The sequence below is a fragment of the Capra hircus genome, chromosome 20 (assembly GCF_001704415.2).
Source record: "Capra hircus breed San Clemente chromosome 20, ASM170441v1, whole genome shotgun sequence".
In the NCBI taxonomy this organism is placed as follows: Eukaryota; Metazoa; Chordata; class Mammalia; order Artiodactyla; family Bovidae; genus Capra; species Capra hircus.
In genome coordinates, this window is record NC_030827.1 from 37,159,218 (window position 1) to 37,178,462 (window position 19,245).

Genomic DNA, 19,245 nt, shown 5'->3' on the forward strand with positions numbered 1-19,245 from the left:
TTTGTCTTGAGAAGAGGCAGACACATACACTGACAAAACTTTGCAAAGAAAAATAACAAAAAAATATACAACAGTACAAATTTTTCTACATCACTTTTCTTTATTAAAGTACTCTGAACCCTATAAAGTAGGGGGAGAAGAAAGTACTGTCACCTCTATTTTACTAATGAGGAAACTGACAAACAAGTTACATGACTTGCTGAAAGTCACCCAGGAAGTCACTGGATGAGCCAAGAATGGAACCCAGTTGTTTTAACCCCCAGATGTATATTCTAGACACGGGATCCTACTTTAAACAGAAACATACTTAAGTAAATCTACATTTTAGACTCAAAAAAATTTTAAAACTTCCTCAACCTCTCAAACAACTAAGAACTAGGAAGAAATCTAGACTTAATTTACCTAGACCAATGATGGCTTTTGTTTGCACTTCTTCATCTGAATGCTTTGTAAAATACATCAATAGTTCAAGTACTTTATCCTTTATGTTAACCTAAGGGGGAAAAACACATTAAAGTGTATAAGGAAGAGTAGCTTAGATCCGTTTTCAACTGTGAAGGGAAAAAATATCTAAAAGCAAACTTCTGCATGTAAACTTTACTAAAGAATAAATCACCAATACATGTATAAGGCCATAAATTTTAGAACAATCTCATTCATTGCGACAGTTAAAAAATAAAAGTGCTGCCGACAAAGTGTGCCCACAAATATAAAGCAGATCTAACTTGCATTAATTTCTTATGGACTGGGACCTGACAGATTGGCTTCAAAGACCATGTTTTGAATAGCATTGTTTTAGAATTAAACCAGACAACTCTAGGGACTTCCCTGGTCTGTCAGTGGTTAAGACTACTTGCTTCCAATGCAGGGTGTGCAGGTTAAATCCTGGGTTAGGGAACTAAGATCCCACACTCCATGTGTGCGTGCTAAGTTGCTTCGGTCGTGTCCGACTCTGTGCGACACTATGGACTGCAGCCTGCGAGGCTCCTCTGTCCATAGCATTCTCCAGGCAATACTGGAGTGGGTTGCCCTGCCCTCTTCCAGGGGATCTTCCTGACCCAGGGATCAATCCTGCGTCTCTTACATCTCCTGCATTAGCAGGCAGGTTCTTTACCACTAGTGCCACCTGGAAAGCCCTTTCATATGCCGCATATACAAAAAATAGAAAATAAAATACAATAAAATTAAAACAAAACCAAAACCCAGACTATTCTAATGCTGCTCATCCTGGGTCATTATAGTCACTTTTTAATGCACAGGTCACATAGTTCTATTTTTTCAGGATACTGAATAATATTAGGATCTTTACCTTACTGTTGCCTTTAAAATCTTCCAGATCAAAATCAAAATGCCGACACAGTGCCCCAACAGTGAAAAGGGATCTCAGAAGTGCTGGTTTGTTTGTTAGGAGTGAAGTGTTATTTGGGTCCTCTTGGTGTTGACTTTTTAATTTTGAAATGGCACCTAGTAAAATAAGTAACATTTATTTATATTATTTGTAACAAACCCTCCATTCTTGAACTGTTATGCTCAAATAATTACTGCTAATAAACTAAAACTAAATTTTACTAAAATTAAGTAAATACAAATTCAATTTAAAATGTACTAAAATTCAACTCGTCTAAGTATTAAACATGCCTAGAAATATGAGGGCATTCCAATTGAGCCTAAAAGAACTAATTTAAGAAAAAAAATGGTATTTAAATTTTATTTGACATAGTAGGCAAAAAACTTACAATATTCACTTAAGAGAAGATAAATTTCTGAAGTAAACACATTGGGTTATTGAGGGAATATAAAAGATACCCAGAAGTATTGCTTCTGAAAATGGACTATAGAGGACAATCACACCTCTTATAATTCGCTTGATATTATCTTTTATCAGATTTTGTTAAAAAGGAACTGGACACTGCAGGATCTAGCAAAATAATTTTAAAGCCCAGGCAGTGAACTTACCATAGTATCTATTGAAACAGGCCCACACAAATTTAAAATTCTGTGTCACTTTATTTACAACAGCCCCAAGACAGCTTACACAATGTTGCACTACCTAAAAGAGAGAAAATGTTATTGTTTAGACAAAAGCATGATTAAGTGATTTAAAAACACATGATTTGTGAATTGTATATTGATCAACAGAGGTGGCAAAGTGAATGCTTACAGTCATGCCATATTTGATGATAAGCTTCATTAGATCTTCTTCAATAGTGGCAAGGAAAGTTTCACTTGGATGTTCCATCAGAGGTACAACTAGTTCTAGAATTTTTGCAACATTGCAGATAACCATGAAATCATTTTGTGTCTATAAGGATAAAATCAAAGCTTTATGAATATCAAAATCTGAAAAGAAACTATATGCAGCTTTATGTATTTGGGGTTTTGGTATTATTTTATAGGTATCTTATATACATGTATGTATGTATGTATATATATATATACACACACATTAATAGCTTCCCCCCCCAAAAGAAACCAAAATAGCATTATTAGGAAAGAGCTTTTTTAAAGTCTGAAGGGAAGAGGAGCAGATAGTGACAGAAACCTGGATTCTATTCTAGCTCTGTCACTAACTTACCATGTGATCTTTGAGTCACTTAGTCATAATCCTACAGTTACTGTTTTTCTCCCTAATATGCACTAACAATCAGTTCTGAACAATGGTATTTAAATATTTAACAGAGTATTTTACCAAAGACTGGTACAATTTTTAAGACTAATATTTTTCAAATTAGGATAATAACAATGCAGTATCTCTCAATTGAGGGTGACTTTCCTGGTGGCTCAGATGGTAAAGAGTCTGCCTGCAATGCAGGAGACCCAGGTTTAATCCCTGGGTTGGGAAGATCCCCTGGAGAAAATGGCAACCCACTCCATTATCCCTGCCTGGAGAATTCATGGACAGAGGAGTCTGGCAGGTTATAGTCCATGGGGTTGCAGAGTCGGACACAACTGAGCAACCGATACTTTCACTTTCACTTTGTCCCCCAATGGATATCTGGCAATATATGGGACAATTTTGGTTGTCATACACTGGCATGAGGGTACTACTCGCATCCAGTGGATAGAGGCCAAGGATATTGCCAAACATCCTATAACATGCAGAAAAGCTCTTGAAAACAAAGAGTAACCAGGTCCTAAGTGCTGAAGCTGAGTGCTAACAATAGTGTTGTGTTAACCCCTTTTATGATACAGGAAAACACAGAATCCCAGAATTAGGTATAAGTCTCCTTTATTTTAAAATTTAAAATGTTAATATTTTAATCTTTTTAAATTTTAGAGGTTTTAAAACTTATTAAAAATTGGAGGCAACAGGTGATTAAAGTGGGTGAAGGGATAAATCAGTTTTTCTCAAGATAAATTCATTTGAAAACCTCTGACAGAATCCTACTTTAAAAATGCAGTAAAAATTTTTTGAAAGATAATTGACTTGAAAAATCAAGTAAATAAAGTATCTTAAAATCTGAAAGAAAAATTTAAATGAAGATGAAAATCATGAAGGAAAAGAGCTGTAGAATATATGAAATATCTGAAATGAATATACATAAGATAGATCAATATCTCAAACATTTAAAGAGTTTTCAAAAAAAAGGTCCACAGTTCAAAGGTAAAATAAGCAAAGGATAAGAACAGTCAAATTAAAGAAAATCAAGTTCAACTGGTTAATGTCATAAAAAGATGCTAAACCTTCTTGGAAATCAAGGAAGGGAAGCTGAAGCAACAAACAACTACATTCTTTTACATCTGTTAGCATGGCAAAGAGTACAAAAATGACACAGAGCATCATTCACTGGTTTCCAAAGTGGCTATGAAACATGTCCACCAGCAATTTGACAAGAGCTATTCAGAAACAAAATCAAAACTGCAAAAACATTCCTTCAATCTGGGAAGTCAATTCCTCAGACTATGCCAAAGAAAAAGAAGCATGAATATTTAAAAGTATATGAATAGGAACGATTATTAAGGAATTGGTTGTAGTAGCTATCAACAGGAAACAATGTAAATAAAAAATAAATACTCGCCTAGATGGAAAAATGGTTAAAGAAATCATAAGATGTCCATTAGATGAATAATACACAGCTATTCAAAAGGATGAATATACATCAGTTGTTTTGAGATTAGGAAAAATGCCTGACAGATACATATATAACATGAAGTGATTTTTAAAAAATCTGGTTAACCATGTGTATAATGTGTGTCTGCAATTATAGAAACAGGGATAAAACGTGCAAGGTCACTCCAGATTGCTTATCCTGAAATGAGGGTAGGATATTAAAAACCGAAAAAAAAAAAAAAAACAAACCCATTTAAAAAGGTGTCTATCATATATATGAAATAGCCTTATTTATATAAAACTTTATATTAGTGTGTGTATGCATAACAAATTATACAAAATGTTTTCAAGTAGCCTTGCTTTAAAAAATATCCATTGAAACGGATAATCAAGGCTAAATTGTTGTTTAAATTCTACAAGTAAACAGACATGGTATTGAATTCTAGCTTTGGGACTCATTAGCTATGACACTGGGCAAATTATTTATATTCTCTAAGCTTTCGTTTCCTTATCTGTAAAACCAGGATAATAACGGTACTAACTTCATAATGTAAATGAGATGCTGCATGCAAAATTTTTTAGTGTTTGGCACTGTGCTCAATAACTATTAACTATTATTATCAGTCACAGATTACATATTAATCAATTTATATCTCGATCTAACACAAGCCCTAAAGACAGAAATATATGTTGACTTAAATGTTGTTTCAGAAGTATTACATATTATTTTTTAATGTATTTATCTTCTGATACTTTTCTCTGGTTTTAAAATTCCTCAGGACATCCTGAAGTTTTTCACCTAGAATTTATTCATTTAGATCACCAAAAAAACTGACCATAGCAGCAAAACAAATTTAGTAAACAGTTAAAATTAGCTTCTTAGGAAGCTTGGAACATAGGAAGTAAAAAACTAATTACATTCATAGATTTTTAGAGTATTTTAAAATTTACTGTTGTAATAAGCCATTGAATTTACCATACTGTCATATAAACTGCTGGATTATCTGACCTAAGCAGTATTTAATCTTCACATTTGATTTTAGGAGAACATGTGTAATATTAACTTAAAAACCTAACATCTCTGATGATCCTTTATTTTTCATATTCAGTATATAAATACATTATATAAATAAAATACATCAAAAATAACAAATGAAAAGCAAAACCAGAATCCAAACGACAGTAAATTTCTCAGTGACAAGAACTTTGCTCACTCACTGTTTAAGTCCTAACAATAGTTACATTTATTAAGCATTACTGACAGTTTAGTTTGAGGAGCTAAGAGAGATGAAACCTGAAATTTATTTATAATACATCAGAAAAATGATGCTTGTAGATAACTTGCTACAAATATTAGACTCTATATTTGAGTACATAATCCAGTTGATCTTTCAGTGAAAATGACTGCCATCTGTCAGTGAAAAGGTGGATGACACAATGCGAACTCTAAATTTAAAATAGTTACTACATGGTTTAGATAAGAGAGAAAAACAGGACAGACAGCTCTATACTTACACTACATTTAGTGGTAAGATATGGCTGCATAGTCATGGCATGTTTAACCATGAGCTGGGGTCTTATTTTGCTGAATAAGAACAAAGTGGTTATGCAAGCTACCAATCTTCCAGAATTCACACCTTTATTGTCAGAGTCTGGAAAAACAAACAGAAAATAAGACACTAAAATATGACAAGGCAGTGGAAATGATACAGAATATTATTCAAATTACTCAGTACTATCCTCTGAATAGATTTAGTACATGCCTCAATACAACAGATTAGCATTCCTTATGATACTAGACTTCTTGCCTTTCTATATTATATACAATTACATGTATTAAGGATAAAGGGCAAAAAGGCTGCACTATGGAAGGCAAGTTTCACATCAAGGGGAGGAGGACTGAAGTAAAAAGTAGAATGAAAGTTGGTAAGTTTAGAGATGGAATTCTGAGAATCAACATGGTGTTGGTTAGTATCTTAAAATGCATGGAAATGAGAATGGGAAAGAAATTAGCAAAGGAGGACAAAAACAATTTAGCTGAGGTGATACTGTGTTTAAGGGTACTGGGGAAAAAAGATGCTGCTGTGGTAAAATGTCAGAAGACAAGAATGATACATAAGTGGACCAGTGCTGTATTAAGACAAGTAAATGCTGTTCAGGTAAGAGAAAAGTGTAGCTAGTTAGGAGATTCAATGTTTCTTGGTTCTTGGGAGTGTTGCTAGTTAGGAGATACAAAGTGTCTTAGTTCTTGGGCATTTTAGAGGACATTAGCAATTTCTTAACATTAAGTGACAACAGTATCACCTTTAAAATCTAGGAAAGGGAAAAACTGGGAAACAGAACAGGAGATACAAAGAAAAAGAAGTAAACATGGAAAATGAGGAAAAAAAAAAAGACTGCATTAAAATATAAAGACTATCAACAATTTTTACCTTAAATGGTACCTCTGTAAGAGGTAAATGGCCCCCAATTCTGAAAATTGACTGAGGCTGACTATTGTTCCTGATTAATATATATTAGGGGATGGGAAGTAATGTTAGTCTTGTGTGCTTTTAAGCAATAGATAACAATTATGACTTTTATGATTTTATAATCATTTATATTTTCATTAATAACTTCAATTTTGTGACTGAGTAATAGATAATATATATTATTAAATATTTAAGGAATCTGTCAATTTAAAAATTACTAACACCTTTCTAGGTCAAGATTAAGCACATTTTATATAATTATAAATGGTATTAGGAAGGTACTATAAATCATTTAAAAACATTTTTATAATAATTAACTTCATTTTGATAGAAATTTTTATATAATTTGAAAGATACTGAACAGTTTTTGGATAAGCACATTTACCTACATACATTAGTCCCTGGACTTACTTTAATTCTTGCTCATTATGACATCTAAAATTATGTTCTATTGAAAGATATGTGAAAGAGATGAGTCCCATGCTTCTATTACATTGCTGTAAATAATACCAGTCAACTATAACGTAACAATAACCTGGGATTCAACATAATAAAAAACAGAGTTCATTTAAAAGTGAAGTAGTTAATTATTAGGCTAAGCAGAGTGAGAGGCAAAAAGAAGAAATGTGCACAAAGTATTTTAAAATATCTTATAAAATCAACTTAATGACCAATATATAAAATGTCTTACCAGCTAGAGATTCCTCATATTTAAGAATGTGCTCAACTAGGTTATCAACAAGTTGAGTACAAGCTTTCTTCACAGGTTTATATGAGGAATCCTCTTCAGACTTCAACAACTATAAGTGTATATATATGAAAAAAAAAATCCCAGTATAATTCATTAGACAATAATAATATAAATGCATCAAAATGTGTCCATAAGTAATAAGATTTTCAATTGGTTATTAACAATTTAATACTGAAAGTGCAAATTCATAAATAAAAATATATAACAAATATTTTAAAATATAACCAGTAATTAAAGATATTTCCAAACAATTTTAGTATGAAGTTATTTAAATTGCTATGTATAGAACCTAAGGCAGGATATGAGAGAAATAAGAACACTGACCTTCCCTTAAGAGTACCCCTCAATGCTAGTTGAGTGATTTTAAAGAATTAGAATTCCATCTCTCATCATTTCAAGTTCTTTGATTTCTCAAAAAAAGTTTATTATGGGTTAATGACATTTTAAAAATAGCTGTAACTACATCTGACTTGCACCTTAAAATCTGCAATTATAAAACACAAGGCTGGATTTCTTCCCTGTGTTATCTTTTACCAACTTATTAATAAACAATGATAGAGATGTGCTACAAATAATGATATGAGAAAAGAGATCAGTCTAATTATAACTGTAAAATAAATACAATCTTTCATAATCAGAGGTCAATGGTAACATCATCTAAGATACATCGGTTTTGTTAATAAAGAATAGCTAATACAATTCTTGGGTTATTAAGGAAGTTAAAAATGTGCAATTTCTGTCAAGGTTCCAACACTGTACAATTTTAACTTTCTGTAATGATGGATATGTTTTATATCTGTGCTGTACAATATTGCTGCCACAAGTGACATGCAGCTACTAAATACTTGAAACGTAGCTAGTATAACTGAGGAATTGAAAATAAATAAAAATTCAAATAAAATGAAAAATCACACGTGGCTAGTATAGGACAGAGAAGATTTAAACTTTCACTACAAGATGTGTGGATGATTACAACTGATAGCAATCAGAATAACGTATCACATACATTTCCCCTACTCCTTCCAATTTAAAAAAATAAATCAAGGTAGCTTCAATTTACCCAGTTTCAGCTCTAAACAGCAAGTTCTCCATGTCCTGCCTTGTAACTCAACCTTAAGCAGCTATTAATATTATATGCTACCTTGGTCTTTTTGGGGAAGGGGTAGAAAACAGATTCTTTACCCTTTTTTTTGCTTTTTGCTCTCCAAGACATCAAGTACACATAAAAGTATTAATCATAAATTTTGTGTTATGACACACTGCCAATACTGGTTATGTGCCCTTTTCTTTGAATATAAATATAATGATCCACTATGAACCTAACTTAAGAGTATCTCCAATAACTTATATTTCCCAATGTGCTCCTTCCTTTATCCCATCTTCCTGTTTTACTTTCAAAGGACCACTTATCAGAACTTTTCCCATTTCTTCACTTAAAAAAAAACACACAAAAACCTAAGTTAAATACTGTTTCTAGTTTTCCTGGATTTTCAATTTTCTTAAAAGGTATCATGCTGGATGCAGTCTTCTGGGATTTGCCTTTTCCATTTAATATGTCACTAATGTAATCCAGGTTGTTGCATGAAACTGTTACTTTACTCATTTTTGCTACTATAAAATAGGCCATTGTGTCTGTACTGCAATTCATTCATCCATTCTTCTGAAGACAGGTTAATTAAAACTTTAGTGGCATAATGAGCATTTTTATTTGTCTCCTGGTACACATATGTAAGATTTTCTTGGGTATGTACCTTGGCATGGAATTACTGGGTCATGGGTAATATGAATGTTCAACTCTATGAAATAATGCTAAGTTTAAAAATAGCCTTGATTTGCATTTCCCATATCATGAATGAGGCTGAATACCTTAAGTCACATTTCTTTTTTTCTTTATGAAATGTCCATTCATTACATTCTCCTGTTTTCCTATTGAGACTCTTGCTTTATATTGGTTTGTAGGAAAGGAGCTCATTATATTTTCTAACAATGCTCCTTTGTCAGTTATATATGTATCAAATATCTGTCCCACTCTGTGTTTTTTCTGGATTCACAAATGTTCTTCATTTTAAGGCAGTGAAATTTATCAATCTTTTCAGGTTACTGGTTTTCTGTGACTCAAGAAATTCTTCCTTAAGAAAAGTCAAAAATATATTAATACATATAGTGTCTTCTGGGGCTTCCCAGGTGGTGCTAGAAGCAAAGAACCGGCCTGCCAATGTAGGAGACACAAGAGACGCAGGTCGATCCCTGAGTAGGGAAGATACCCTGGTGGAGGGCATAGCAACCTACTCCAGTATTCTTGCCTGGAGAATCCCATGGACAAAGTAGCCTGGCAGGCTATAGTCCAAAGGGTTGCACAGAGTTGGACACGACTGAAGTGACTTAGCACACACATACATACTATCTTCTAAAAGTTTAAAGATTTCTTTTAATCTGTGTGTGTGTGTGTGTGCGCGCGCGCGCACGCGTGCTCATGCTCAGTCATGCCCGACTCTTCACTGAGTTGAAGAATTAAAAAAACAAACAAACAAAAAAAACCCTTATAGGTAGCCACTTATTCCAGTCCCATTTATTGAAAAGTTCAAGCTATCTGAATTACTCAATCTTTAATAAGTCCTGGTACCTGTTAAGACACATTAGTGCTCCTGCATTTTCAGAAGTGATGATTATTTTCAACTCTACTTTTCCATGTATGGTTTAAGAACACCTTGACATGCTTGATAAATATTTTCTATTCTTGATTTTGATGAGATCTCTTAACATCTTCCCATTTTGCATGATTTTTATTTTAGGTTTTATAGTTTATCAGATTTTACTTCTAGTTTACTAGATGTTATCATTCAAGGGTATTAAATTTTATCAACAATTTTTTTTGTATCCTCTGATATGATTACTTATTTTTTGTTTAATGTTAAATCATATACACATGTGATGTTAAATCAGCCCCACAATATGCATGTACAGATGTACATATATATATGCATATATAATATATATAGTATAAACATATATACATCTCTGTCCAATTTTTTGATGGGTAAGTAAGCTGTAGACATCAATATACTCTCTATCTTTTCCTTTAGAGATAAAATTTACATAAAATGATATGGACAAATCTACAGTTGCCCAGTTTTGTTAAGTATATTCCCCTTTATAACTCAAAACACTCTACCAAGATAGAGGACAAACTTTTTCCATCTTTAAAACTTACATTAGAATCATCTGAAGACTGCTAAACTATAGAATGGTGGGCCCCAACTTCAGAGTTACTGATTAATTAAATCTGGACAAAAGTCTTAAAATTTTACTTCTAACAAGTCACAGATAATCTTGTTAACTTTTAAAACCACTGATATAGATTATTACCATCACCTTTGAAAATTCCCTCATGTTCCTTTCCATTTGATCCATGGCTCCCTGCAACCACTCTTCTGATTTTTTTCCATATAGATTAGTATAGCCTCTCCTAGAATTTCATATAAATAGAATCATAACATGTACTCTTCTGTATAAGACTCTTGTCACTTTGTGTAATGCTTTTATTATTTACCTATGTTGCTGTTAAGTATCAATAGTTTGTTCCTTTTGACATGCTGTACTATTTAGCTGTATAGATACATCAGGTTTTCTTTAGCCATTTACTGGTTGATGGAGACAAAGACACTATTTGACTGTAAACTCAGGCACGAGAAATCAAGCTGCACCTTCAACCCTTTGCTTAGAAATCTCCTCAGCTAAACATCCAGTTTCATCACTTGAAGTCTTCCCTTCACCAAACACTAGAAAAGGAACACAATTTAGCCAAGTGCTTCACCAAATTACAAGGACAGACTGTTCTCTGTTGTCCAACAGCATGTTCTTCATTTGCATCTGAGACCACATCACAATAGCCTTTAACCATCCATATTTTTACCAAAATTTTGTACATGATTATATACATCCTGAGAAACGTGTATGCAGGTCAAGGAGCAACAGTTAGAACCGGACATGGAACAATGGACTGGTTCCAAATTAGCAAAGGAGTAGTACGTCAAGGCTGTACATTGTCACTCTGCTTATTTAACTTACATGCAGAGTACATCATGCGAAATGCCAGTCTGGATGAAGCACAAGCTGGAATCAAGATTGCTGGGAGAAATATCAATAACCTCAGATATGCAGATGATACCACCCTTATGGCAGAAAGCAAAAAGCAATTAGAGTCTCTTGATGAAGGTGAAAGAGGAGAGTGAAAAAGCTGGCTTAAAACTCTCAAAAAACTAAGATCATGGAATTTGATCCCATCAATTCACAGCAAATAGGTAGGGAAACAAAGTAAACAGTGACAGACTTTATTTTCTTGGTTTCCTATGGTGACTGCAGCCATGAAATGAAAAGATCCTTGCTCCTTGGAAGGAAAGCTATGACAATCCTAGACAGAGTATTAAAAAGCAGAGACATCACTTTTCCAATAAGCAGCCTGCGATGACCTCTAAAAATGGTGCGCTATTCACTCGACCCAGAAAACCCCACAAAATCATGTAAATCAAGAGGTTCAAATCTTCATGTTCACTTTAAGAACATTTGTGAAAAGTGCCCAGGCCATAAAGGGTATGCATATCTGAAAAGCCTGCAAGTATCTGAAGGATGTCACTTTAAAGAAGCAATGTGTGCCATTCCATTGTTACAATGGTGGAGTTGGTAGGTGTGCACAGGCCAAACAGTGGGGCTGGATGCAGGATCAGTGGCCCAAAAAGGGTGCTGAATTTTTACTGCACATGCTCAAAAATGCAGAGAATAATGCTGAACTTAAGGGCTTAGATGTAGAATCTCTGGTCACTGAGCACATCCAGGTGAACAAAGCCCACAAGATGCGGCTCAGGACTTACAGAGCTCATCGTCGGATCAACCCCTACCTGAGCTCTCCCTGCCACATTGAGATGATCCTTACTGAAAAAGAACAGATTGTTCCTAAACCAGAAGAGGAGGTTGCACAGAAGAAAAAAATATCCCGGAAGAAAGTAAAGAAACAAAAACTTAAGGCCCAGGAATAAAGGCCGCAAAAAATACATGCAAGTAACAGTAAAGGAAAGAAAAAGGCAGAGACATCACTTTGCCAATGAAGTTCCATCTAGTCAAAGCTATGGTTTTTCCAGTAGTCATGTATGGATGTGAGAGTTGGACCATAAAGAAGGCTGAGCATCAAAGAATTGATGCTTTTGAACCGTGGTGCTGGAGAAGACTCTTGAGAGTCCCCTTGGACTGCAAGGAGATCAAACCAGTCAATCCTAAAATAAATCATTAGAAGGACTGATGCTGAAGCTCCAATACTTTGGCTACCTGATGCAAAGAGCCGACTCATTAGAAAAGACCCTGAATTATTAGCATAAGCTTAACCAGGTCAGGACTCCAACTGCAGCTCCTGTACCAGATGAGATGTCAGTGCTTCAACAAATTAACATCCTCTGGAACCTGGTGTACAGCTAATGATCTGTAAGATACCTTTTTTTCCTCATCCTTGTTAAAGGCCCACCAGAAGCAGTTCGCTTTTAACTGGCAAGGCCAGAAATGTATTGCACTGTCTCAGGGGTATCTTAACTGCCCAGTCTTACATTATAACTTAGTTTGTATGATGATGACTATCTTTCACTTTAACATGACATCACACTGGCCCATTACATTGATGACATTATGCCAACTGCACATAATAAGCAAAAAGGAACAAGTACACTGGACTTATTCGTAGAATGTGCGTGTCAAAGGGTGGGCAATACATCCAATGGAAATTTAGGGGTCTTCTACTTCGAAGAAATTCCTGGGGGCTTAGTGGTGTGGGACATGGTGTGATGTCCCCTGTAAGTAAAGAATAAGATGTTGCATTTGGTCCTTTCTATAACCAAAAAAGAACTCAATGCCTTAGTGAGTTTCTGAATTTTGGAGGCTTATTCCTCATTTGGGTATATTATTCTGGCCCATTTACTGAGTGACCTGAGAAGCTGCCAGTGCTGAATGGGGCACAGAACAGAAGGCAGCTCTGGAAAGGCAGGTCCAGGCTGCTGTGCAAGCTGCTTTGCCACTCATGTCACAGACCAGCAGCACTGAGGTGTCAGTGGCAGATATGGCTGCTGACTAGAGCCTCTGCCAAGCCTCTATAAGTGAACTGCAGTATAGGTCCTCAGGATTTTGGAACAAAGCCCTGCCACCCTCTGGGATAACCACTCTCTTTTTGAGAAATAGCTCTTGGCACACTACTTGGCCTTAGTAGATACTGAATGCCTACCCATGGGCCACCAAAATCATCATGCATTCTGAGCTATCCATCATAAACCGGGAGACTGCCTCACCAAGCCACAAAGTTGGGTGTGCAAAGCAGCATTCTGTCATCAAAGGGAAGTGGTGTACACACAATTAGGTCAGAGCAGGCTGAAGGGCACAAGTTAATTACATGAAAAAGTGGCCAAAATGCCTATGGTTCCCATTCTGCTACACTGCCTTCTCTCAGCCTGCACCTCTGGCCTCAGTTGGCCACAGGGAGTATCCCTGGTTTACAGATGGGTCTACACAACATGCAGGGATCACCCCAAAGTGGACAGTTGCATCAATACAGCCCCTTTCTGGGACATCCCTAAAGGACAGTGGTGAAGAAAAATTCCCCCATTGGGCAGAACTTCAAGATGTGCATCTTGTTCACTTTGCTTGGAAAGATAAATGATCAAAGTTGGTGACAAGGGAATATGAAAAAGAGGCATCTCTGAATGGTAAAATATTTATATTCCACATGAATGTTCACCAAAGGGAGGCCTCAGCAGATAAGGGTCTTAAAAATCAAGTGGATAGGATGACTTGCTCTGCAGATACCTTCTCCAAGGGTAACAGCCTCTTTTCGCAGCCACTCCTGTCCTCACCCAATGGGCTCATGAATAAACTATGTGTGGTAGCAGAGATGGAGATCATGCTTAAGCTCAGCAACACGGACTTCTACTTACCAAGGCCACACTATCTATGGTCCACTCTGCCAGCAGTAGAGAACAACACTGAGTTTCTGATATGGAACAACTCCCTGGGATTACCAGCCAGCTACCTGGTGGCAGGTTGATTACAATTAGGCTGCCTCCATCATGGAAGGGGCAGCATTTTGTTCATACTGAAACAGGCACTCTTGATATATTTTTGCCTTTTCTGTATCAATACTTCTACCAAAACTACCACCTATGGACTTACAGGATACTTTATCTACCATAATATTTGTTGTTCAGGCTCTAAGTCATGTCTGACTCTTTGCAACTCCATAACTGCAGCACTCTAGGCTTCTCTGTCCATCACTACCTCCCTGACTTGCTCAAACTCATGTCCATTGAGTCAGTGATGCCATCCAACCATCTCATCCTCTGTCATCCCCTTCTCCTCTTGCCATAACTCCACACAAACCTGCTTTGGTTAAGAAAAGCACTTCAGCGCAAAAGAAGTACAGCAGTAAGCCCATGCTCATATTCCACGTTTCCCACCATTCTGAAACAGCTGACTTGGCAGAAGGTGGTTACAGCCTTTTACAAATTCAGTTACAACATCAGATAGGGGGCAATATCTTGCTGTGGCTGGGGCAAGATTCTCCAGCAGGCTCCTATGCTCTGAATCAGCATCCAATACATGGTGCTGTTTTGTCTATAGCCAGGATTCACGGTCCAGGAATCAAGAGGTGGAAATTTGAAAGGCATCACTCACTCAAATTTGCTAATCAATCATTTGCTATATGAGTGATTAGCAAAATTTCTGCTTCCATTCCAGTGACTTTATGCTCTGCTGGCCTGGAGAGAGGTTCCAGAGAGAGGAATTTTTGTACCAGAAGACATAATAAGAATCCCACTGAACTGAAAGATTGTCAGTCAACTACTATGCACTCTTTATGCCTCTGAATCAACAAGTAAAGAAAGGAGCTGGGCTTTTCAGGTGGTAAAGAATTGTCTGCCAACGCAAGAGAGCTACGAGACACGGGTTTGATCCCTGGGTCGGGAAGATTCCCTGGAGGAGGGCATGGCAACCACTTCAATATTCTTGCTAGAGAATCCCCTGGAGAGAGGAGCCTGGTGGGCTACAGTCCAAAAGGTCACAGAATTGGAAACAACTGAACATGCACGCATCAAAAAGAAACTAGTGTAATACTCCACAATCGAGGTACATAAGAGTATGTTTGGAATGTAAGAGATCCCTTGGGCCATCTCTTAGTAATAAATACCAGCTATGACCACATTATCAGTTATAGATACAAGGACTTTGTCATGAGTATTTCCTGCTTATTTTGTCATAAATACATGTGTGTGTTATATGTATGGAAGTTGGGGAGAGGGCCAGGAAGAGAGAGACTGAGGGAGGGAAAGTGAGAAAATGTCTTTCTTCCCTCCCACCTCCTATTTCCTTACCACAAAACATAAAGTATATTGATTTTATATCAAAGTATTTAAATGTTATTATAAACTGACATGTTAGTAATTAAATTACGGGATGCCAGGGAGAAGAGTAAACATTACTCAAGGACTTCTTCTGGGAAAGGGGTTAGTGAATTTTTGGTTGAATGCAGGATAGCTGTATCATGTTAGATAGAATCATGACTTTGTTATTGTCTTTATTTGGAGATTTAGTATGGTATAAAGAGATGTATCAATATATGGGTTCCAAGTTAACAAAGGGTAGAGCTGTGATGATTAATTTTAAGCATTAACTTGGTTGGGCCAAAGGATGCCCAGTTATCTGGTTAAACATTATTACTGGATGTGTTGGTGAGTGAGGGTAGTTCTAAATGAGATTAGCACTTGAACTGGTGGACTCAGCATAGCAGACTGCCCTCTCCAATGTGGGTGGGCCTGAAAAGAACACAGGTAGAGGAAGGAAAAATCCACCCATTCTCTGATCACCTGAGCTGGGACACTGGTCTTCTTTCACATTTGAACTGGGATTTATACTATCTGCTTCTGTGGTCCAGGCCTCAGGACACAGAACAAACTACACACTAGGGGCTTTTCTGGGTCTCCAGTTTGCCGACAGATTGCGGGATTTAAGAGGCTCTATAGTCACATGAGGGGCTTCCCTAGTGGCTCAGCGGTAAAGAATCCGCCTGCATGGAGGAGACATGGCTTCAGTTGCTGCACTGGAAGATTCCTTGGGAAAGAAATGGCAGTCCACTCCATAATTCTTCCCTGGGATGGCAGGCTACAATCCATGGTTGCACAAGAGTCAGGACTGACTTAGTGACTAAATGACAACAACAATCACACAAGACAGTTCTTACAATAAATCATTTCTCTCTCTCTTTTTTTTAGTTGGTTCTGTTTCTATGAAGAATATAATATTCTATAAGAGATGACTGATATATATCCTTTCTGAGTAAATCCCTGGCTCCCTGAAATTACTCTTAAATTTTTTCAATACAGATTAGTTTTGCCTCTCCTTAAACTTCATATAAATGGTATCAGAATATGTACTCTCCTGTGTAAGGCTTCCCTCATTCTGCAGAGTGTTTTAATAAATGTCTATACTGTTGTATGTATTACCAGTCTGCGCTTCTATGATGTGGAGCACTATCAAATTATATGAATATTGATGTAGTCATTTTTCTATTCATTCACTGATTGATGGCAATAAGAGTATTTGATGTAAACTTCAAGAGGCAGATCTTATTCTGGATTACAAAGGCCAGGAAAAGATGAAATATAGGCTATTTAAGTTTTTTCATTGCCTGCACTTTCTTGTAAACTAAAAAAAAGGGGGGGCTGTAGTCTTAGAACATAAGCAATGAAAATCAGTGGCACTGCAAAATTAATTTTGGGTACCCACTATAGGTTATGATAGTGATTTACACTGACTGGACCACTTTTTAGAAAAAAAAAAAAAAAAAGAACTTTCATGATTGAACTCTTCCACATACTACTGAAAAAATTCAAAAGAAACCATGAATTCATTAAAAGTTAAAAGGGACATGAGTTTCCATTCATTAAAAAAATGTGTGTATGTGTGTGTCTATACTTTTTTATATATATATACGTGACATTCTAACATTATGTAGTCAGCAGCAGAGTTTGATGCCTATGTAAATATGAAGTTATTTCATGTAGTACTTAAAATTTCCCAAGGCTATCACATTCCACAAATTGGGAATCACTATCTATATGAAGTCAATCCAGCACAAAAATAATAATGAGACGTATCTAAAATTGGACAGAATGGAATGTGTATACATGAGCTCATGTGGAAATAGTAAGAATGTTGATTATTTTTGATTCAAGAATTTAAAATAATTCCAGCAGTCCCTTCTTTGTATCCTCAAGCTTTTCTGCAAATTTATGCAGTGTTGTTATTACCGTTAAGAGTGATTATACCTCCATCATGTATTTATACAAATATTTTAATAAAATGTTCTTTACTTCATAAAACTAAACTCTGCTAGTTTAATGACTATATCCAGAAAGTCACAATGTCATTTTGATAAATTAAATTGTTGGCAGAAACGAAAGCAGGAAAGCATAACACAGGGAGGAATAGAAAGAGCAATGAGCTTAAAAGAGGACTAGAGAGTAAAGATATAAAGAGTATAAAACTACTGCCAAGAAGTTATAAATCTAGTGTTCACTTATCTACTTCCAACCTGCCAATAACACACAGGAATGTTACCTTAGATTCTTTTTACTAACGACATTTCTGAGAGCTATACTAGTATCATATGAAACGGGTATAGAGCTTTCTAGAAATTTGTGTCAACCATCCCCTTTGGAATGGTTGACACAAATATAACTAAGATGGTCATAAGGCTCTATAATACAGTTAATTATTTGACTTATGGGGGAAAGGGTATCAAATATATCACGTAAAATTATAAAATGGAAGATGATTGATAAAGAGAGTCTAAGATGTTACAGACTGGATAACGTAAGCAAACACCATTAGGGTGCTTAAAAAAGGAGTCTTGAAATTTTTTTAAAGGTAACATATTACTGAACACTACCAAAGGGTTAAACTTAAAAAGACGGACAATACCACGTATTGATGACAATGTGGATCAACTGGAACATTGCTGGTGGAAATGCAAAATGGTTCAGCCATTTTGGAAAAACAGCCTGGCAGTTTCTCACTCACATGACCCAGTAATCACGACCATGGGAATTGACCCAAGAGAAATGAAAATACCCAACCTCACAAGAACATGCACACAAGTAGCATTATTCATTAACAGCCTGAACTGGGGACAACTTGTAAGTCTATAAGTTTGTGAATTAACAGAGAAATTATGATACATCCATACTATTGCTACTACTCAGCAATAAAAAGGAATAAAACAATATACCAGCGACATTCTGCTAGAAGTCAAACACAAAAGACTACATGCTGTATGATTCTCTGGACATGAAATTCTACAAAGGGGACAACTATATAGTGACAAAAAAGTGAATGCGTGGTTTCCCAGGGTTGGGGGAGAAGATCAACTACTACAAAGAGGCACAAGAAAACTTTCTAAGAGTGATATTCTTTACATCATTGTAAATAATTATTAAAATTAGTCAGGCTGCACACTTAAAATTGGTTAACATTTCTGCATGTAAATTATGTTTCAATAAAATAATTTGGTTGATTATTAAAAATATCGCTAAACATAGTTTAACTAAAAGTATTATTAAAAATTAAAAAGTAAACAAATAGAACAGATAGTAAATTGTTGACATATCCAACAGGAAAAACTATTTCACGATAGACTTTTAATGGTATCTGTTTAGTGAGCTATAGATAAAAAGAAATGTAAAAAAAGTCTTATACTGTATCTAGTAATCTTAATGTTAATATAATAAGGCAAAGCTAATAGGAAATTCGGAGAAGGCAATGGCAACCCACTCCAGTACTCTTGCCTGGAAAATCCCATGGACAGAGGAGCCTGGTAGGCTGCAGTCCACGGGGTCGCTAGGAGTCGGACACAACTGAGCGACTTTACTTTCACTTTTCACTTTCATGCA

General features: G+C 35.8%; 1 protein-coding gene and 1 pseudogene across 5 annotated transcripts in view; one reads left to right on the top strand and one right to left on the bottom strand.

The window, feature by feature from the left end:
- NIPBL (NIPBL, cohesin loading factor) overlaps positions 1-19,245 on the bottom strand; it is a 198,557-nt gene that overhangs the window by 16,338 nt on the left and 162,974 nt on the right. For all 5 annotated transcript variants that reach the window (XM_018065528.1, XM_018065530.1, XM_018065532.1 and 2 more), the window contains 6 exons: positions 7,214-7,322; positions 5,567-5,703; positions 2,162-2,302; positions 1,957-2,050; positions 1,310-1,464; positions 403-493 (listed from right to left, as the gene is read on the bottom strand). In XM_018065528.1, the coding sequence (XP_017921017.1) occupies positions 403-493; positions 1,310-1,464; positions 1,957-2,050; positions 2,162-2,302; positions 5,567-5,703; positions 7,214-7,322 (727 nt within the window). The remainder of the gene's footprint in view (positions 1-402; positions 494-1,309; positions 1,465-1,956; positions 2,051-2,161; positions 2,303-5,566; positions 5,704-7,213; positions 7,323-19,245) is intronic.
- On the top strand, positions 11,718-12,392 carry LOC106503318 (annotated as a pseudogene).